General features: G+C 38.0%; 2 protein-coding genes across 3 annotated transcripts; both read left to right on the forward strand.

Annotated features, from left to right (window-relative positions):
* Positions 1-4,596: 4,596 nt before the first annotated feature.
* On the forward strand, positions 4,597-13,514 carry cln6a (CLN6 transmembrane ER protein a). Of its 2 annotated transcripts, none has more exons than XM_030723020.1 (7): positions 4,597-4,798; positions 6,199-6,319; positions 6,418-6,516; positions 7,873-8,061; positions 9,011-9,066; positions 10,776-10,898; positions 11,609-13,514. In XM_030723020.1, exons 1-7 carry the CDS (start codon positions 4,752-4,754, stop codon positions 11,877-11,879), a joined length of 906 nt encoding a protein of 301 aa, XP_030578880.1. In that variant the 5' UTR covers positions 4,597-4,751; the 3' UTR covers positions 11,880-13,514. The 2 variants fall into 2 exon arrangements, with proteins under 2 accessions (XP_030578880.1, XP_030578875.1); XM_030723015.1 differs by lacking the exon at positions 4,597-4,798 and adding an exon at positions 5,078-5,869.
* Positions 13,515-13,794: 280 nt separating this feature from the next.
* On the forward strand, positions 13,795-18,183 carry calml4a (calmodulin-like 4a). The gene is made up of 5 exons (XM_030724454.1): positions 13,795-13,879; positions 13,984-14,014; positions 14,234-14,374; positions 14,768-14,956; positions 17,290-18,183. Exons 1-5 carry the CDS (start codon positions 13,877-13,879, stop codon positions 17,385-17,387), a joined length of 462 nt encoding a protein of 153 aa, XP_030580314.1. The 5' UTR covers positions 13,795-13,876; the 3' UTR covers positions 17,388-18,183.
* The last annotated feature ends 1,746 nt before the right edge of the window (positions 18,184-19,929 follow it).

Here is a 19,929-nt window from a genome sequence, read left to right on the forward strand (position 1 = left end):
CCCAGACCTAGATGTCAATCTAGCTGTGAGGCAGTAGTGTTAACCACCATGCCGCCTTGCTGCACAACAGCTATTACACAATTTTAAAATTGTACAATTTAAAAAGAAAAAAAAAAATCAAACTTTTCATTAAACTCATGTTGGCAGACTGAGCCCTCTTTTTTCCCATCCTTTATTTTTCCAAAGTTTTCTTAAGATAACTCAACATATAATTATATGAAAACCAACAAGTAAAAATAAAATGTATAATAAATAAATAGAACAAAATAAACATTTGATATAAATTTAGGAGGCGTATACTTTGACATATAAACAAACTCAAATTTCAATAAAATTTGTACAGAGAGTCAAACAAATTCTGGATAATTTACCACAATGTTTTTTTTTCCCATTTAGCCTAGATCTTTTTAAATTTTACAAGCTGCAATCTACCTGAAAAAGCATTCTTTAAAATTCTGAATAAACATTTAGATTCTGACTCCATGTCCACTGAGTACAAAAATCCAAATAAAAACTCATCCCACTTAAAAGGTAGATTTTTTTAAACTTGGATCTTTAATTAAAATCATTCTGCTATAAAAATGTCACTGACAATGAACTGTTATCTTTCAGTTGTATTTATTCAGGAAAAATGTAGCAATTTCTTTGCCGTCCCTTTTCTGGTGTTTTTTTCTTTTACTTGCTCTTCTGGAGTTTGATGACAGAAATAAAAACAGACAGAGCTCATTAGCATGGTACCACTGCTAGGTCATAGAATATATTAAAATCTGAAGTCATTCTTCAATCAATAATATTTTATACATGAGGTAACTTATATTATGACCTTTGACTATTCACAATATTACCAACTACATTGTTTGTTTTTTATGTTAGCACTGACCACAGACAAGCAATTCAAAACTAGTGTTAGCTCGCTAGCTTCGTAGCTAACAGTGTAAAGAAACAGCTCAGTGCAATCTAAACAAAAGAAATCAAAAGTTAAGAATTTTCCTGCCATTGGTACTTCTGTCTGTTATCAACTCATTTTTGAAATCCTCAAGCTTTAGATGTCTTGTAAACAGCTCCAGCTTACCATGAAACATTTTCTCTAGCATCTCCTCTGCTCCTTTGCTTGACATTGGGCACCAACATTGCAAAAAAGAAATAGCCTGATTGGCTCTCTTGTGAACATTTCAAGTGCCTATTGGTTCACAGATAGAACCTTATAGTACCAAGTTAAAGCTTGATTTTGCAGATAGATATTTTGTGAATAAAATGCCCAAAAACATATATATTTGAAAAAAATCTCTTACATATTGTTGATAAGTGGTCAGCAAATAAGTATATGACAATAACTCAGTTTCGTCAAAAATGTCAGAACCTTATAATTCTAAGGGGACGATTTATCTGTGTATTGGTAACATTTCTCTGTGCACTGGTAACATTTATCTGTGCATTGGTAACAATTATCTGTGCACTGGTAACATTTATCTGTGCACTGGTAACATTTCTCTGTGCACTGGTAACATTTATCTGTGCACTGGTAACAATTATCTGTGCATTGGTAACAATTATCTGTGCACTGGTAACATTTATCTGTGCACTGGTAACATTTGTCCCCTTAGAATTATAAGGTTCTATCTACATTCTGACCAGTTTTGAGATATTGAGCTTTAAAGTTTTTGCACTCTGTATAGCAAAAATTACACATGGAATAAGTCTTGTTCACTCATGATTATGAAACACACCCTATATGTATTCTAAATCAGTAATATCAAAATCCTATTAAATGTGCAAATGGGTTTTTTTTTTTTTTGAACAAGTATAATGCAGATAGAACCTTCTAATTCTAAAAACTCCTTTTTTGTTTGGAATTATAAGGTTCTATCTGCAAAATATGATAACTACTACTGATTTTCAAGGAATGAAAAATAGTTAACTTATAGTAAGTTTTAAACCATAAAATTATAGATATAATAGAGTGTCCACAAGTATGGTTAAATCAAATTTAATGAATTCTGTGACATTTTTTAAAATTTCTTCTTTCATGGTTTTTACGGACACATTTCCCTTCCCTTTACTAGAAGAAGATGATGCTCGACAAAGTTTTATCTTTGAATGTTTCAGTGCTACAACATCTCCATCCATCCATTCTCTTCCGCTTATTCTCTTCAGGGTCGTGACAGGGGGTGGGGGGTGGGGTCTGGAGCCTATCACAGCTGACATAGGGTGAGAAGCACAGTACACCCTGTATAGGTTGCCAGCCTGTTGCAGGGCTAACACAGAGAGACAGACAACCATTCACACCTATGGGCAATTTAGAGTGACCAATTAACCTAACCCCAGTAACTGCGTGGCTTTGGACTGTGGGAGGAAACCCACACAGACACGGAGAAATTGGTAACATTGGTAACATTTATCTGTTCATTGGTAACATTTGTGCATTGGTAAGTATGCACTGGTAACATTTATCTGTGAATTGGTAACATTTATCTGTGCACTGGTAACATTTATGTGTGCATTGGTAACATTTATCTGTGCACTGGTAACATTTATGTGTGCATTGGTAACATTTATCTGTGCACTGGTAACATTTATCTGTGCACTGGTAACATTTATCTGTGCACTGGTGACATTTATCTGTGAATTGGTAACATTTATCTGTGCACTGGTAACATTTATGTGTGCATTGGTAACAATTATCTGTGCACTGGTAACATTTATGTGTGCATTGGTAACATTTATCTGTGCACTGGTAACATTTATCTGTGCACTGGTAACATTTATCTGTGCATTGGTAACATTTATCTGTGCATTGGTAACTATGCACTGGTAACAGTTATCTATGCACTGGTAACATTTATCTGTGATCAAGCCAGTTTGCCCACATCCTACGATTATAAAACATATACATATATAAATTATACATGCAATCATATAAGTTTACACAACACTATTTTTCCAAGAAATGTGAAAAATAAGAAAGTAAAAGTAAAATAGCATTTTTTTTTAATGCTTTTCTCAGAGTATTTATGGATCAGTCAGGTTTCCAATATGTGTCCCCCCAATAGGAAACTCATTCCTACGCCCCTGTGTGTGAGTGACAATATAGGTGACAAACAATATAAATATATATATAATATAAATTGTGGCCATTAATCCAGTGTGTGTGATTAATATAGGTACTAATAAATTATATAGAATACCAGTGTGTGTGATTAATATAATTGGTGATTTAACAATACAAAATAGTGACAGTAAATTACCAATATCAGAGTGATAAAAATATCCAACACAAAGACCACACAGAAAGGCTCAGGCTGGATATCAACCTAAAATTTTAAATAGCTTTAGATCTTAACTTGTTTTCTGTCAGGAAAGTGGCAGGAGAGATTCGGGAAAACACGCAGGTCGGGACTCAAACCTGTGCTGTTTGCACCGCCACGTGGCATGTGTGGTTGCTCACTCAACCACTGAGCCACCCTGGCGCCCAAGAATGCTTTTAATGTTAATTCAAACTGGTATGCTCAGTGAATAACAAATACATGTAAACTGCATAAAAGATGTTTATGCATTATGTAAAGGGGAGAGATTAAAACAAAAAATCATCCTTTACTATAATGGTAGCTCCACAGAGACCACAAATCCTTTGATATGTTTGCTGACAAGATGGTTGAATCGTTATTAATGCTATCATTCCCCACAACAGGAAGTAAAGTCTCATAAGACTAATTGTACTCTCTAATTAACACCCTTCTAGTCAAAGAGTTAGCAGTCCCTAACATGGCAGCTATCAGTATACCTGAGGGGAAGTCTAATTAGCCAAAGTTACTGGAAAGACTTGTGTCCCAGATATCTCCCACTCGACTAGGATTTCCCCTCCTTTATATTTCCTGTACTGATGCCCTCTGTAGCCAGTGTGTTGTATACAGTTAGGTAATGGGTAGCTTAAGATTTTAGATTTCTAGATTAATTTTTGACTAAATTTGACTAAATTTGGGGGGACTGTGGCTCAGCAAGTAGAGCAAGTCATCTACTACTTGAAAGGTTGGTGGTTTGATCCTTGGCTGCTCCAGTCTGTGTGCCAAAGTGTCCTTGGGCAAGAGAGTGAACTCTGAGTTGTTTCTGATGTGTTCATGTTGTACAGAGTGTGAATGTTATACAGAAAGCATTCAGATTGTGCTTGTGTGAATGAAACATGTTGTATAAAGCACTTCGAGTTCTGAAGCAGAGTAGAACCGGTCCATTTACCATTTCCTTCAGTGCAGGGGTGTCATATGAAGCCTGTGGGCTAGAAATGGGCCACCGAAGTGTCAGATCTGGGCCACTTTAGGGGCTTTGCAACATGTGCTTTTTTAGAATGTGTGAATGTTTAGGCTGTGGCTATTTTTCCCTGCAGTCAGTAACAGGTGCAAAAGTATAATAACGTTGGGCTCTATGACTCAAAGACATCCAGTTTATATGTTTAGTTATTTATTTATTTTTTCAAGCTTCGCAGACTGAATCATTTCGTAGGACTCAAGCTGGTACAAATCATAACTCGGAGTGAATCGCGCCCTTTCCGGTTTCTGTTTCTTTGCTGCAGTTTGATTGGTGCATTACTTGGATGGGCGGAAACAAGGCCACAGCCCGGAAGTGGCAGCTATTGTGACCATTAACTGTACAAAAAGATGTTCGGCGTAGTTGAATCCTGTTAACTTTTCACCGTTTTGACCCGGGAGCGGCAAGAGGAGGTGCAGTTAGCAGGACCAACAGCAGCCTACACGGGAACAATGCAGACTGTACGGAAACGTCAAGGCAAGGATTTACATATGAAAAGGTTTGTGCGCTTTACATTAGGCCGTCACTGTTGCTGTCGTTTCAGCCGTCGCCCTCCTGTAAGGAAAGTAAAGCGCAGTCGGTTCGTGAACGGTGTAGCATAAAGAAATTCACGTCGTTAAAACCTACAGCTGCGCCTGCTTCCCGCTTCTTCTCCTGCATGTGTCGGGGACAGATGCTGGAGGCGGGACGCGCAAATGAAAGCGCGCATGCTCTTCTGATGGGCGTTATTTCAAGGTAAACGTTACCTTTAGATTTAAGTGCTGTTGCAACGGAAAACCGATTGACTAGATACGTTGCAGCCTGTTGTCTTGTCTTCAGACTTCCTAATAAGGTTAAAATTTGGTCTTTTTTTTGTAGCTGTTCTTATTATCACATGACAGGAGCAGCAATTAACTCTGGAAAACTGGGAAAACTGGCCGTGGAGCTGCATTCCTGGTTTGGGAATAACTAGTCTGTGTCCTCACAACAAGTTGTGAGTAAAGACTGGCCAACAAACACAGCCACGTAGGAAGAAGAAAAATAAATAAGTGCAAACAAAAGCAAGGTCAAAAGGAGCTTATTAAAAGAACAGCACCTAAAAGTACAGCACAATAACTCTAAAACCATGTGTCACTTAAACTTTGTCTTATATTTTATATCTTATGTTAGAGCCTTAGCTTAAAGGAGGAAATGGAGTTGAAGATCTAATCTGGCACAGCTTGGAGCTGAGTCAGCAGTGGCTGCTACTATGCTGAACTGAAACCAGCAGCTGGTGGCAAAAGTCCCCCAGCAACTGAGTTTTGCAAAAACAACAGAAACTGTGTGGCTTCGTTAAGGTTTGCAGTTTCATGACCAGGATGTCTGAATGGCATGAGAAAGGATTTCAGGTGGACACACATGATGACGGCACTCTTTGTAGTAAATACTGTTTTGCTGGTATTAGAAAGCAGCCTGTAATCCTCGAAGCAGGCTGAAGAGCCCACGGGGGATTCGCCTGTGTTCATCTTTTTGCTGTCCCGGTGCATATGCTGGACTATAGGGATTGTGCTCAGCCTGCTACAGGACATTGCACAGCTGCACACAATAAACAGTAGGTTGAACAGTTCAGCAGTTCCACAGCTGCTGCATAATTATTACACTGACATCAAAGAGTGGAGGATGCAGGGGGGTAATACACAGTTGTTTCCCTTTTTTATGTAAAATATAAGCAGTCAGTTTTGATTAGCTACATACATGCTATCTTTTTATACTATTGCAAGAAGCTTTATTATCTTGAATTTGAATTAAAAAGAAGCAAAGGAAACCGTGTGCTTTAACCTGAAATAGATGCAGTGACATGTCTGTTAAATGTTCACCCTCTGTGTTGCTCTTTGCTTTGGTAATCTTGCTCTATTACAGTGACTTTCTGTATGTTTTCAGCACTCCTGCTGTTTCAAAGGAAAATGTGGCACGGAAAAAAAGGCAGCACTTCCACTTTGACCTGTGGCTGTGTCTCACTCTGCAGAACTGGATATTAGACTTTGGAAGGCCTATTGTTATGGTAGGGAAAAAAATGCAAAAAAAAAGATAAATGGATGGTTACATCAAGATTTCCAAGGGCAATGAACACCAGTATTTTCTTTGTAACATATGTTTCAGATCATCCTTCCTCTGGAGTGGTTTCCGCTGAACAAGCCCAGTGCTGGAGACTATTTCCACATGGCCTACAATGTCATAACACCATTCCTAATGCTCAAGGCAAGTCTTAATGCATCAGAGCGCTTTGGTGATTGCAAAGACAGCATCAGGACGTTTGTGTTCACTCTAGCCTCTTGTACGTGAACATTTTACTTACTGAAAACTGTGGTAACTCAGATCCTATTGTGTAATAGCAATCACTTCATTATTTGAGTATTTGTGGTGTTGTGTTGCTTTACCAACGGAAATCTGTGCTTACATTTATTGTAATTTCAGTTCAGTCATAACTGCGTATAGTATGTTTTGCTCTACAAGCAAACTATATCATCGTCACGATTGTTAGTCCGAACTTTATGTGTGTAAATGATCATACCATGGCTGGTTAGAAGTAGAGCCGGACCAATTTGTCGGCGGGCCTATATGAAGTATTTGCCAATTGATCGGCATTTATAACACCCCATATATGAAAAATTCAAAAGGTCACAGAAGAAAGGGGAGAAATACCCTTCAACCATGTTATGGGGGTTGATTTTGCACAATTTGTTCACCAGAGGACACTCTGCAACTTCCCTGTTGGCAGCTTGAAACACTACAAACAAAAAGACCAGCCAGTCCAAGCAGAGTCGGGCGGAGCGTAAATGAATAACTACACATAAAAAATGTTAGGGAAACATGTTTGTTTCATGTACCTGAAAGGAAAAAAAAAAGATCAGCTGATATAGGAGAATCTCAGATTTTTAAATCACCAGATATTGGTGTTGGTTTTTAAAAAATCCTATAGTGGTCAGGCCCTAGTTAGAAGAATTACTGAGCTGGTTCACTACCTGCTGTAAGAGACTGTTATCCAACATGCCAGCATCATTTTGGTTTGATTTTGTCTCAGTTTCAGGAATCAGAATGGCTTCACTTAAAATGTTGTGTACTTTGTCATCATTTTCCATTGATACAAAGTAATCAGATAGCGACTTACCTGCATTTGGAGACAGATTAATTAGGTTCTTCCACACCACCACAAATACCTGAGAGTCAGTCCCTGAGTGGCGGTGACACAGTCTCACTTTCAGTGTACCTGAAATAAAGCAAGCTGCCTGTTTTTGTTATTGGATGGAGGTCATGTGTGAGGTTGTGTTATGAAAAAAGCTATTGTGTTATCCATTTCCTTTAAGGCAGATCTATATTTGAGAGAAAGGAGGGAACTAGGCAGCTGCATTGAGTAGATAAAGACGCAAACATACCTACATAAAGTCAACCTTCAACAGAGTATTCCAGAAAGTAAATAGAGCGTGTTATCTTGTATGCTGTTTGAAAAATGTCTGAGAAATGATGCACAGACGTTGCCGCTTTTGACGTCAGTTCTTAAAGATGTCACCAAAATAACTCTTTTAAGATATACATGTTTGTTTCTGCTCCATTCAGCTGATTGAGCGCAGTCCCCGGGTGCTGTCTCGCACAGCTGTCTACCTCTGCATCATCACCTTTGTCATGGGAGCCAGCATCCACCTGGTGGGAGACTCCATCAACCACCGGCTCATCCTGAGTGGCTATCAGCTCCACCTGTCAGTGAGGGAGAACCCCATCATCAAAGACCTTAAACCAGCTTCACTGGTAAGACGGGGAACAGTTCAGGTCCCATGGTGGGCATGCTGGGAACACTGGAACATGGAGATGGCTGCATTTTGCTGTGTGTGTTTGTGTTTGTATTTTACCTGTGGGACAACTCTGCATATATGCCCTCAGTACATGTGGTTTATATATCCTCTCACAGTGCTGTACAAAAAAAAAAAAAAAGTTTTAATAAAGCTTTTCTTGTCCGCCACAAACTAACAGATCACCAGACGAAACGCACGTCACCACAGCTGTTTGACGCAGTAGACTCTAACCTGCTGTGTGGGAGTGGAGCTTATTTTTCTCTCTGCGTCTCCACCTTCATCATCACATCTTTTTTTGTCATCCCGACTAGAAGCAGAATATCATACCTTTTGATAGTGACGTGGCTGTCAACATGATATATTGTGGGTTAATGTAGCAGCACAACAGCAGTCATGTTAAGATTTTATGCCCTGGCTTGTTTTGGTCTTAATGTATTTCCTTGCTGGTTCCTGGGGGAAGAAACCATTAGTGATCTAAAAGCAACGTTCATATTTCTGCTCCACTCGTTACCCCACAGCTATAGCAACATTGCCATATTACATGGTCAGTGTGAGGTCTAAACTGACTTATTTGCTGGAGAAAGCTGACAGCAATCAAGTAACCAAAAACATTGCAGGATGTCCTTATGTCTCCTTCAGTATCTCCTTGTAGGTGTAATACATTTAATATAATGTTTTAGTAACACCTAAATGATCCACATTCAGTCCAAACTCCAAACTTTTCATTTCCAAAACATCTGAATTGTGAGTGAATTGCACAGTAATGTTTAATGTAAAATCACCACAACTAAGGCAAGTGTTATTTTATATATTTGTATTATTTTATATACTCGAACACTAGGTGGCACTGTAGCATAACGTTATGTGAATGTTTTAATGAATTTCTTTTGGTCCCTCTTTCCCAGATTGACTCATTTGAGCTGCTGTATTATTATGATGAGCACCTGGGACACTTAATGTGGTATGTGTTTACAATAATTATGTGTGTTATTTGCATGTACACAAATGCATCCTTATGAACCCCAGTTTCCTGTTTTTTTTTTTTTTTTTGGGGGGGGGGGGGGGGGTGTAAATTTGAATGAAAGCTTATTTTTAATGGTTGATATGATTTAAAAAAACTTGCCACAGAGAGGTGAGTAAAGCCATTACAGTGCAGATTCAGAAAATTTCAGCACATAAAACTTGTAGACAGTTAGTGATGCGCTTTAATCTGCAGCCAGTTTCTGTCTGTGTAATATAAAACATAAAACAGATTTTAGGATGAGTAGGCTGAGTGACTGTGGATTAAATCAGCTGAGTGTTGCGTGGAGAGTGAATCCTATAACAGGAAAACAGACATTTTTTTTCCAGATCACTTGGTTTTATTTTGAAATCATGAAGAGTTATATCTCTCCTGCTGTTTTCTGTCATTGCACAGGCCTTTAGTTTTATGGGTTTGTTTATATTTTATTTGCCTCATAATGTCCTAGCATTGCATTTTCACTGCTGAGGTGAAGGAATTGCAGTTTTCAGTGGATGATTCTGCTGTCTGTGCCATAATGCAGATGTGGGTGTGGTTTGGGTATGCAGGGTGAGTTGGCAAAGGACATCGGTAATACGTGGAATCAGAAAAAAAATATACTGTAGTTGTCTTTTCACCCTCTTGCCCACTGATATTCCCACAGATCTCAGATGAGATGATACAATGTGTTGAGCCAGTGTTTCAGATACATGCCTGTAGATAGGCTTTCAGTAAACACCCCAAAGATAACCTCTGTTTTACAGGCATGATTGGTTTGATGAGGGGAGGTGCAGCTTAGGCTTCTGAGCCACACGCGAACCATTCAGTGCCTTGACCCCAAAATCATCAGGGTGCCTCTGATATTTATTTTTATCCAAACAAATCTTATACAAGCAAATGTGAAGAAGATAATGTTTTAAAGAGTAAAATATCAGTGAGAACACAGACGCTTCCTCAGAATTCTCAGTTGCTATTCATCATATAATACATAAATACTGATGTGTAATACACTAACAGTACTCAAAGATCGGTCTAGAATGCAGGAATACAAAAATATGGCGCCTCAGCCCAGCAGAGACGGGGTTAAACCCGTAGAGTCAGTTGGTGTACTTGCCAAGGTAGTTTGACAAATGTAATGAAAAAGCAGTTAATGGACCAAATAAGTGGTCCTGATGGGAACATGATGTGCCTTATTAAATCTTTGAGCTCATTCAGATGGAGATATCTTTTTAAAAGAGATCAAAAAATTTTGAGACCAGCTGAAAGTTTAATAGATTTAGAAGGTGTGAGGCACTGGCCAGGCACAGCATATCCCTCTAACAGTTTATTTATTTTTGTAACCAATGGTTAGATTCATTTTATTTTACAGTTGGGCTGGTTATACGCCACTTTCAGTGTAATTTAATCCTTAAAATTTTACTAAACTTTGTTAAGTTTAATAAATGACTCATTGCATTTTATCAGGTCTAAACATTTCTTGATGCTGAGAGAAAAGAAACGTTTCTTTTCTCCATCAGCTTTTTGGGGTTTGTTAAATGGTGTTTACTTCTTTTGCTGCCAGCATTGAGCTGAGCTCAGTAACGTTTTTCATCATCCATTTATAAAGACGAATTTGAACATAACGTTCATCTGATACAGAATATAAGGATCTGCCTCTTTTTTTTCCCCAGGTATATTCCTTTCTTTATCATAGTGTTCATCTACTTCAGTGGCTGCTTCTCCAATGCTGAAGAACAGAAAAAGATCCCCCTTGCCGGTTGGCTGTTGCTGGGACCCAGCGCTCTCTACTATTGGTTAGTCTGTGCTGTATACAGCTTGTGCTCCTAGAATACACACCACATAGCTTACCATACGTGCGTGGTGTAAAGAAGAGGGTTGATAAAAGGCTTCTTTGGAATGAAATGGTAAAACCTCTAAGACTTCCCAACCAGCAAGAGAAATTAAAGGACAGCAGTGATGCTTAAATGTTAAAGTAAGCCAGGAAACATTCAGGACTAAAATTGAAGTTAATAGCTTATGAACAGTCCTTCCAATTATTCTGCACCCCAGGCGATTTAAATTTTTTAGAATGACCTTTAGTATTTTGAACTTCTGCATTTTCTAACATCTTTCTAAAACCAATTTCTTTCTGACTAAACAGCCTGACAAAAATGACAAAAAAAGCAGATAAATGTTCTAACAAATTAAATTTCATACCAAAAAAAAAAAAAAAGAAGCATTTATAAATTTTATTTTTCTTGCTCTGATGTTTCCATCTTTAATGTGCAGAAGTTCTAGTTGAGAGCAGCTTTAATGACTCTCTCAAACCTGCACTTTCTGGAAAAAGCAATTACTTTTCTTATTTGAAATCTAAGTGCTAATGCAGCAGGTAAAGTGAACCATATTGTGACAGCACAGAACAGTATTCATGCTGTTTACTTCAAAACTGCAGTTTGCTGACAGTAATTTGTTGCAGATTTAGTGTTTGCTTCTCACCGATTTCTCGACTTCTTCTGTTTTGAAGGTACTTGGTCACTGAAGGACAAATCACCGAACTTTTCCTCCTCACCTTCCTTGCTATGGTTGCTATGGTGATACTTCAACGTCATAAAGGACTCGGCCCCGACAGCAACGGGCTGTTCCTGTTCTGCAGTTTCAGTGTGACTGTGCTGCTGGTGGCTCTGTGGGTGGCCTATCTGTGGAATGACCCGGTGCTACGCAACAAGTACCCCGGGCTCATTTATGTGCCAGAACCCTGGTCCTACTACACTTTGCACATAAAGAAGAGCCACTGAAAGGTGCGCCAAAGTTGTTATAAAGTTTTTATGAATGGCAGAAGCCACTCATTTTTTTATGGACTGAGACACTGGCTGTGCTCGACTCTGGCGCTCAGTAATACTCATTGATGTGCAGCAGTTTCGCTGTTAAACACAAGAATCTTCTGCCCTCAGACGTATTGAGCAGGGAATTTGTCTCCTCTGTGAATTTCTATATTGATTTGTGTGAAACCTTTTGTCATTTGTCTGATTTTAATTATGCGGTCTCATTTAGAAAAAACACTGTTTGACATGAGATATCATAAAGGAGACCAGCACTGCAAAACATACACATCTGACATTCATCAGTTTATAAGGACTAAGGGAGGTTTTGCATTTCTCATGTCATACATGTTTACTTTACTGAGGCAAATCAGAAAAGAAGAAAAAAAAATCAGTTCTGTGTTTTAAAATGTTTTGCCCAAATGGGAATGTGTTCCAGTTAAAGGTATAACCAGCACTTGGATTTATCCAATAAAGGCAACATGAGCTATGGTCAAATATAACTGTGTGATCATTACCTCGCCCACTGATGGGTGGAGAGCTAAAGTTATCGGTCGTGTGCTGTCAGTCAGTCAGTCTGTCAACTTGGAAAATTATAAATGGATTTCAATGAAAATTTTCAAATAGTTGTTAGGGGTGATACAAGGAGCACTTTATTAAAATTTATTACATTTAGGTAATGATCTGGATCATGATCTAGAAAATGTGGGGCGGATGAGCTATGTGCTCTACTGAGTGCCCTTGAAATGTATTGCTGTTACACAAGATCCTAAGATCAGGCACAAACACAGGCTTCACGATTTATTCAAATTAATTAAGTGCCACTTGAACACCCGTGGCGCATTGACATTTTGAGAATGTTTGGTAATGAATTCTTGGAAAAGTACAGGGCTGCTTCAGCTGATTTGACATGTGACAGTCCCACAAACCAGCCAGAATGAGAATGCTGACCTTGTGTAGACAAAGAGGAAAAAACTAACCTCGCATAACCTCAAAGAATCCAATCTATTAACAGCTGAATGCTGTGATATTGATCTTTAAACACCCCCAAAGAAACAAGTGTCATGGCTACACACATGCTCCTCTCTGACTGTCAAAGAAGATGAGAAGTAGTAGCTAAAGTAATATACATATATATCCCAAAAGATGTATATTGATAGCAGTTTACATGCGTGGCAAACAACAAACCTTTAATAATACAGTACTGTGTGTGTGCGTGTATGTATGCTTATAAATAAGACCAAGCACTACATGAAAAAACAGATTTTCATTCTTATGAACAGCCCACCTTCCTCTTGAAAGTAAAGGCCAGTATAGTAGAAGTCTGAGTGTAACATGACACATCAGCATTAAATAAATGAAAAGAAAAAAAAAAAATTATATATATAAATTTTTTTTAAAGATTCCATTCTCTCAGGTATTGTGAGTGAAGTTTATATTTTTATTCGTTTCACTGTAACATCTATGTGCTGTAATGTACACCATTACAGGTAACAGATGGCACTTAACTGATAAATCGCTGCTGATTTGATGTATCTGTAGATGTGTTTGCCTGTTCAGTATCTTTGTTAATTCAAAATCTGGATTTTGATAAGTTTTGTATAGTATTGCTCACTGGAAATAAAAAACTTAAAAAAAAAACACTGATTTTTCTTACTGATTATCAGATTTTTCTCTGAACTTCCCTGATTTGACTCTGAATCTAGATAGTTGAAATCTTACTTTTAACTTGGTGTATTATGTGACACTGCAGTAGCGTACGGTGGTTGTCTGGTAATAATTGGTACCTTCTTTTTATTGGATGGGTGGTACGGGGAAGGACAATGCACCGCTGTGGATCCGGTATCTGTGTTTCCACAGCAACAGATATTAAATTACGACGGGTGGTGGACTTTAAACAGAGGTGGAGGGACAGGTGACGCAGGCTACAGAAAATCGTCTTCTTCCTGAAAAGAATCGCAGCAGCCACAAACATGGTAAGAATTTCTTTCCATTGAGCCTTTTTATGTATTTTCTTACATAACAGACCATTTTTCTGTACTTATCTAACGAGTGATGTCGTATTATTGTCACCTTGCAGGCTAAATTCCTCTCACAAGCTCAGATCAATGGTAAGATTAGTGTGCAGGACTGCATGCTGTCACTATTCTGTTACTATTTACTGAAGTTTGAAGTTATTTATTTGTACATGACAGTCAAAGTCTGCTCTTCTTCAGTTTATTTGGTTCCTGTTTACTGAGGATTTACTCAGATAAAGCTCCTTACTAATTAACACAATGAGAAGAAAATTTGCACTGTCATTAAAAACTTTTTTTCTTTTCCTGTTGCAGAGTTCAAAGAGTGCTTCTCATTGTATGACAAGAAGCACAATGGCAAGATTAATGCCAAAGACCTGATCACAGTTATGCGCTGCCTGGGTACGAGCCCCACGCTTGGTGAAATCAAGAGACATCTACAAGTCCACAAAATTGGTAAACTACAACATGCAGTAAATCAAATTTATTTTTAGGCAGGGGTCTGAAAAACCCTTGTTGTCCTTGAGTAACAGCTTCTTGTGGGTTTAGGCACATAACTGTGTCATAAAGGACAAGAGGTAGAATTACATGTCTAAGAGGAGGCGTTTAAATGAGAGCAGTTTCAAATTACATTACATCCTTTATTACCACTGTTTACGCATAAACTGGTTTTGTTTGTACTCTAAAATTTGGGGTTTTTAAATATATGTATTTTTTAATTAAAAAAATTTGTCCTACCTACAGCATGACACTCTATATCCTTACAAAACACGGGGAAAACAACACAAAGTAAAATTACTAAGTACAACAACAAAGGGTATCTCCTCTTGAATCGGATTTTGTGTTTAGAAACGTCTGGTGAGGTGGACTTCTCTACATTCCTGTCAATGATGCACAGACAGATACAACAGGAGGATCCCAAGGCGGAGATCCTGGAGGCCTTGAGGATGACTGACAAGCAGAAGAATGGATACATCCCGGCATCTGAGCTGCGGGCCAAGCTCACCATGTTAGGAGAGAAACTCACAAACAAAGAAGGTAGAGTAAATACCGTTTCTAAGCAGTGAGCAAAGCTGAAAGAGAAAGCCGATAAGTTTGTGTGTTGATGCTGGCCTACAGCTAAACCTTGTAAATGGTACCTTGTAAATACAGTCAGTACTAGCTGATTACACATTGTTTAATAATCCAAAGTGAGTGAGTTTTGCTTTTGGACCATGGTCCACCTCTTCACAAATTTCCATGAAATTCATCTTGGTAGTTTAAATCCTGCTGACAAACAGACAGATGGCACTGATAAGAGACCCCCACCCCACCCCCACCTCTCAGCTTGGCAGCGAAATAACTAATGAGCCATTAGTTCAAAGAACAAAGTATGAAAACTCAGAAATTGCTAGAATCCAGCGTTGCAGTAAAAACACAGCTTACCCTAATACTTTATGACCGCATTAAATATGAATACCACAGTTTAGTTTTGTGTTTTATGAGACACGTGTCCTGCAAATTCACACAGCATAACTGTAAACCCCACACAAAATAAAGATAAGCAAGTTTGTCTTTAGAGCTGAGTTCAGTTTCTCTTTGGGAATTCTGACTAAGGTTGGTTCTTTCGTGGCATTTATCTCATGGCTCATAAAGGCCACGCCCTCCTTCCTGCCAGGAAACACATTTATCATTGTGCTGTACACTGATCAGGTGTCGATTTGTTTTCTCATCACAGACAAATGGTGTGAAATACACAGAGCTAACATTACTCAGCAGGTAGAGCAAACACAGCGTGGTAATATTTTGAACTGGTTACAGCACAGAGGAGTCCAACATTTTTCGTGATCTGCCTTCATCCTCAACTCCTCAACTCAGACTTAACTTTTTCTCTCGAAAAGCTGCTGAATATTTAATCCAAAGGGTTTTTTTTTTTGTTTCACCTAAAGCTGAAGCAAGAACTGTTTTAATTTGGAGCAAAATATTTTTGGGGAATATTTTATTGTACTGTGACTGGAGTGGAATTGATTGTAGGACAGAAATGCACTTTTATTTAAAATGTACTTATGTCCTTATTTCTTGTTGATTTCTGCCAGATTTATTCCATCACAAAGACTGAACACAGGAGGGAAGCAGGAAACCTGGCTCTGCCCAGTGGAAACAAAAGCTTCCTAACAGTACCTTTAAAGTCCAGAAATTAATTTTATTTCTGCAAAAAGCTAAAATCTAAAGAAATACCAGGCTGACTGTTTTTTCATCAGTTAACTGCCTGGGGGAAATAATTATTTGATCCCCTGCTGAATTTGCAAGTTTACTTACTTTTATGTGATGTGTGGTTTTTTTTTCTGAATTTTTGGTTGATGTTCTGCCTCTCGCCATTAAAATGAAACTACCATAAAAATTACAAACTGTTCATTTCTTTGGAAGTGAGCAAACCTACAAGTTGAGTAGGGATCATATAATTATTTCCACCACTGTGTAATGTGTTAAATTAAGAAGACTTGCCTTTTCCCCCTCTTCCAAGCTCACGTCCTGCCATTTGAGGACACAGCGAATTCTCTTTTTACTGATGTTTTGTTTCACTTCAGGGGTAAAGCTAGTGTTTTCACACAAGAGTTTTCACGGAAGGACTCCTGCAGGGATTCAGATATCTGGTTAAATCTCAAGAGCTGATTTTAGGTTTTTCAAAGCCACCTCATTCACACAGTGGTGGGTCTCAGAGCTGCATAAGATGTATTTCAAAGTCTGTGGATGGGTTCTGTATCCATAAAGCTGTTTATAGTTAAATGAAGCTCAAAAGGCTTCTCAGTGGGGAGACGTTCATAAAGTTTCTGGATTCCCAAACTGCTGAAGTAGATAGTAATGCCAATTTCCTAAAAGAACAGACAACAGACGCCTGTTTTGAGTATTCAGAACATTTCCAAAATGTCTTGAAATTCCAATCTTTAACTACACTTTTGTAATTTAACCAACATGGTACCATGAATCAAAAAGCTATAAACCCTTAGGAAACCAGCATCTACAGCTCACAGATAAATAGTGAAAGCTAATAATTGTGACTGAAATATAATGCAGTATAAAGTATTGCTTTGAATGAATATTATTTTCTGATATTATTATATATCTGATAATAGCAACACCAATAATACTAATTGTTTTTTTTTTAACTGCATTAATAGACTTTTCAACCGAGTAGTCAATAAGGTGAATGATTCCACTTTTCCTACTGATAAATCACTTTTGGCTCAGCAGAGTCACCACCTTGAAACAGCTCACAGTCAAAAGCTGCTCTAACTCTTCTGAGTAATCATGACAGAGAAACGATTTTCCAGACAGCGTTCTATCTTGTGAAGTCCACTTATGCAGCTCTTTTCTTTGTCTTCCTCATCTAGTGGATGAGCTCTTCCAGGAGGCAAAGATCAAGTCAAACGGGACTGTCAAATACGAAGAGTTCACGGAGATGGTGACACTGCCACCTGTTGATTACTGATTTTAAAAAGGAGAAAAGAAAATATGTCAAGCTTCAAACTTCAGGATGACAGCTAAGGAGGAAAACTGACTTTAAACACAGAGAACGTGACGTGGTTGTCACATTCTGCAGATAAAGTTGTGTTAAATCTGCCTGTTGGGACAGAAAAGGTTTTTTTTTTTGTTTCTTAAATGATCATTTTCTGAATATTTTATAATTAATTCTCTGCTTAATACCTGACCACCCTTCACCTAATTAAATCCTTGCCCTTGGGTATTAATATCCAGCACTGTGTATGTAACAAGCTTTTTCTTCGTGATAGTTTCCAGTTTTCACACATCAGTATTAAGCTGTGAACAGTAAGCTTGCATGTACAGTAAAAGCTGTGGAGTCTGAAAGAAAATAAAGTAAAACTAACAGTTTCACTTTCACTGTCACCTAAAGCCCTGCATGGACATTTATTAAAACTGTATTAACATATGTGACATCTTATTTGAATTTTTCTTTTTACAAGTGCTACAGCCATAAAATGTCTGTTTTAACACAGTATAGCAATAGGCAAACTTAATGATACAACACTAATTGACTAATTAAGTGAATGCGATTTTCTCCAGAACATGTCATCACTGTACAGGCTAAACTTTAATACTTCATTAAAGTTAATTTTACAGTGGTGCATTGTGGAAAGACTCTATTTAACAGGCCGACTGCTTCAAAGAATATGTTTAATGACTACTACACATCTTGTGCTTGGAAACCAACATTTTCATTGAATGTACAGAGAGGAATCTTTAAAAATGACAAAAGAAACAATCACTCGAACAAACTAAATAATAATAAAAAAAAAAAACTATGTAACTATACACGGCAGGTATGTCAATTCTATAGTTCTAGATATAAAGGATGTACATGTGTAACTACTGGATAGTTTTTGCCTTCAAAAACAACAACAATAAAGAGAATAACTGAGCAAAGGTGTTCTGTCTGTCTCAGCTGTAACAGCTGATAGCAAACGTACATTAGTGAAGTCTGAGTGTAACCTGAGTTCACCTGTGCCTTTCCCATCATGACATGTCAAAATGTCTGTTGTAAAAAGCCAAATTAAACAGTGTGTGTGCTCCCATAAACATCTATCATTAGTATGCCTGACTACTACCTAAAACAGGCCAGGCTTAATGTTTGTTACTCTGAGTTAAAAGATAAATAGCAAGGAGTAAGATACCAGTGGTATTAATTGGTCCCAGACGCTTCTATGTCAGTGCTTAGTGGTTTTGTACCATCCTTTACTAGATTCAGGCAGAATAACCAGAGATATATTTGCCAAACACCCCAGAGTCCTCATCCATTAGCCTGTTGTTTAGTAAAAATGAAACATGCTCCCTTCTACACACATCAGTGAAGTCATTTTACCTGGCAGCTAGCTGGTGTGTAAACTTTGCTGATCATAGTTGCATCTTATATTTAGCATGGCGTCACAGTGCTTGGCTCTTAGTCATTGCTGAACATCAGTACATGATCCAGACAGAGCGCCTTCCCTGCATAAACCCTTAGAAGAAAAATCATTACATCTGTAATCCAGCAGCATGCTTCAAATGTATTCTGATGTTTCCATTTTTGGTTGAAATGATAAAATGGCAGAACCAACACTTCACACAAACTGCGCCTCTCTGTGGTCTTCACCACTGAATCATACATAACGTCTGCTGTGGGCTGTGCAAATACTGAAATTACAACTCTGGGGAGAATGACGACAACAGAGGGACTGTGGAAGTGTGTATTAATGCGCAATATGCTCCTGGACAACAGATGAAAAGATTATTTCACCTGGCAAGCTTTGCTATGTGATTAATGTAAAATAGCATACAAAGTATCACAAATAGGAAATCTGGTAATTGCAAAAGTAATTAATGAATTGTCTTCAATATCCTCAGAAGCTGCTGCTTAAAACCAGAACTGGTTTCAGTAATAATATTGTGGGTAACCACACAAAACAAGAAAAAAACCTTTATGTGTTAACTCGACATCAAGTTGGTAAATCTGCCACAATATACCTGTAAACTTTATAGTACTATACAAGTCTTGAGTCATCCCTCATTTCTTTAAATTTTTGACAAGAAAATTAAAAATAGGTGAAGCAAAACATGCACACATACATGGAAATACAGTATATAAGGCAAAAACAGAGCTTGCACAATTCTTGAAAGTCAATATTTGGTGTGACCACCTTTATTCTTCATCACAGTCTGAACTCTCTGTGTCAGCTTTCTTCTCATTTCTTTAAGTAGTCTTCAGGAATAGTTCTCCAGGCTTCTTGAAGGACATTCAAATCTCCTCTTTGGATGTTGGCTGCCTTTTGTTCTGTTCTCTGTTAAGATGATCTCACACTGCTTCAGTAATGTTGAGGTCCGGACTCCGACCTCAACATCCCTGACATTGTGTGTTTTTCTATAAAGGTATACTTTTACTGTGCTGGCAGTGTGTTTGTCATGCTGAAAAATGAAGCCGTTGCCAATCTGATGCTTTCCTGATTGTAATACATGGTAGATCAAAATCTGGCAATAGT

The sequence above is a fragment of the Archocentrus centrarchus genome, chromosome 3 (assembly GCF_007364275.1).
Source record: "Archocentrus centrarchus isolate MPI-CPG fArcCen1 chromosome 3, fArcCen1, whole genome shotgun sequence".
NCBI lineage: Eukaryota > Metazoa > Chordata > Actinopteri > Cichliformes > Cichlidae > Archocentrus > Archocentrus centrarchus.

Bases quoted from the DNA above. Each gene is read 5' to 3' on its own strand.
- cln6a (XM_030723015.1), top strand. From the start codon at position 5,805: ATGCTGGACTATAGGGATTGTGCTCAGCCTGCTACAGGACATTGCACA. The intron at 6,320-6,417 runs GTAGGGAAAAAA...CATATGTTTCAG, and splicing joins TTGGAAGGCCTATTGTTATG to ATCATCCTTCCTCTGGAGTG. The intron at 10,899-11,608 runs GTTAGTCTGTGC...TCTGTTTTGAAG, and splicing joins CCCAGCGCTCTCTACTATTG to GTACTTGGTCACTGAAGGAC.
- calml4a (XM_030724454.1), top strand. The intron at 14,375-14,767 runs GTAAACTACAAC...TTTTGTGTTTAG, and splicing joins TCTACAAGTCCACAAAATTG to AAACGTCTGGTGAGGTGGAC. The intron at 14,957-17,289 runs GTAGAGTAAATA...TTCCTCATCTAG, and splicing joins GAAACTCACAAACAAAGAAG to TGGATGAGCTCTTCCAGGAG.